General features: G+C 41.1%; 1 protein-coding gene and 1 non-coding gene across 2 annotated transcripts in view; one reads left to right on the forward strand and one right to left on the reverse strand.

Annotated features, from left to right (window-relative positions):
* Window positions 1-245: 245 nt before the first annotated feature.
* On the reverse strand, window positions 246-317 carry trnaa-ugc (transfer RNA alanine (anticodon UGC)). The gene has a single exon. It is a non-coding gene; the product is annotated as a tRNA-Ala (tRNA).
* A 358-nt stretch (window positions 318-675) lies between these two features.
* Window positions 676-1,766, forward strand: part of LOC102202933 (alpha-1,3-mannosyl-glycoprotein 4-beta-N-acetylglucosaminyltransferase B) — a 36,421-nt gene continuing 35,330 nt past the window's right edge. The window contains exon 1 of the mRNA XM_013914917.1: window positions 676-1,066. Within this exon, the coding sequence (XP_013770371.1) occupies window positions 976-1,066 (91 nt within the window). The 5' untranslated portion in view covers window positions 676-975. The remainder of the gene's footprint in view (window positions 1,067-1,766) is intronic.

The following is a 1,766-nucleotide window of genomic DNA, read 5'->3' on the forward strand; positions in this document are numbered from 1 at the left end:
AAATATATACTTTAAAATAAATAATTAACTTAATTTTACTTTGAGATCTTCCTGCTTTTGTTTTGAACATCATACTAACAGTGCTTTCAAACACAGAGTAACTAGTGCATTTGGCAAACTAGTAGCTTAACCATGAAACGAGATATATATTACTAATTGCTACTTTTTTAAAATGAGAAAATTTGACTCGGACACAGAATCCAACAGTCAATTTATGAATTTATTAAAAAAAAAAAAAAAAACGTTGGAGATGCCGGGGATTGAACCCGGGGCCTCATACATGCAAAGCATGCGCTCTACCACTGAGCTACATCCCCACACGAGCGGAAGTCCACACCGTAGCCTATATAAACATGGCACGTTTCGCACTATTATACTCTCAACGTAAGCATAGATTGTCAGTGGCAACATTCCGTACCGTCACTTAGAAGGACTTACACAGGCTACCTTGAAGCACACGTTTCCTTAACCATACTGCGAACTACGAAACACGTGACACTAAAAATGTGCTGCCTACTAAAACTTGGGCTAAGGTTTATTTCTCATGCTAAACCTGAAATATTACATAAAGAGATAGTAAGACTTTCGATTGCTACTATTTATTTTATTGTTCTGTGGGTTCCTGTCATAGACCGGTTCGCCCGAGGCTGTGAACGCCATGACACGGCCAGCAGGTGTCGCTGTTGGCCGTGCGTGCCTACAACACGTCAGATTGTGCTCTCGGAGAATTTCACAGCGTTTTGTCAGGAACTGTCATCATGCGACCGTGTAACAAAGTTTTCAACATGCGGAAAAGCATGAAAGCGGACACGCGTAGATGCTTGGCTTTGACGTAGGCTAGAATCACAGTTGTGACCAGACACTAAGCGTTTCTTCTAACTTACCTGCATTTACCTGGTCCGCTCACATCCACCTGTTGTCCCATCGGCGGCAAGTAGGCACACAAAGACGGTGGGACTGTGAGTGAGGAATGAGATGAGGTTTTACCCCTATAAGTTAGCATGTCTCTTGGCGTTCGGGTGTTTTGTGTCGGTTACTTGGATTAAATCGATTCCCAGTGATGAAGGTGAGTGTACCTGCTTTTACTTTTCACATGCTGACGGAAACTTTATACTCATCTGCTGTTTATTCTCATGGAAACAGAAAATACCGCAGGGTTAAAGTTCGCGTCACAGCGTAGCATGAGCAACTTTTACATTTTTATGTTTTTAAATTATTTATTTATTTTTACAAATTATTAGCATAACCATCTCGATCGTCGGGCGACGGTCTCTCTGTATACAACACTCTGTTTCACATGGAGTACAAACGTCTTATTGAAGAGGCTGTGGGAAATGTTGTTTCCTAAGAAAATATAAATATAAAGTCTTTCCCTAACGTCATAACATCACCGTGTGAGTTTTAGTAGTAAGCCAACACACCCACCATCTCGGCCTGCCGACCTGCTCCATTACTAACAGCGAGGTATTCAAGGAACAAACGCTTTCTGCTGTTGCTTTTTCACTCTGTTCTTCTCATTCCGAGCTCTTGTATTTTTATTGCGCATGACTTTGTTTATCTTTTAGGTACAAATACTTATTTTACTGGTAAACAGAAGGGAGTAAAATGTCTGTGAAGGTTCTCAGTCATCCAGGTCATCCTAGTCAAAGGAGCTTACAAAGAAAAGCATCTGGACTTCTTTAAGTTGCTTGAAGACGTTTCACCTCTCATCCGAGAAGCTTCTTCAGTTCTAAGGTCAAATGGTGGAGAGTCCCAGATATAAACCT

This window comes from Pundamilia nyererei, unplaced genomic scaffold (assembly GCF_000239375.1).
Source record: "Pundamilia nyererei isolate P.nyererei 1_Seehausen unplaced genomic scaffold, PunNye1.0 scaffold00237, whole genome shotgun sequence".
NCBI classification, from domain to species: domain Eukaryota; kingdom Metazoa; phylum Chordata; class Actinopteri; order Cichliformes; family Cichlidae; genus Pundamilia; species Pundamilia nyererei.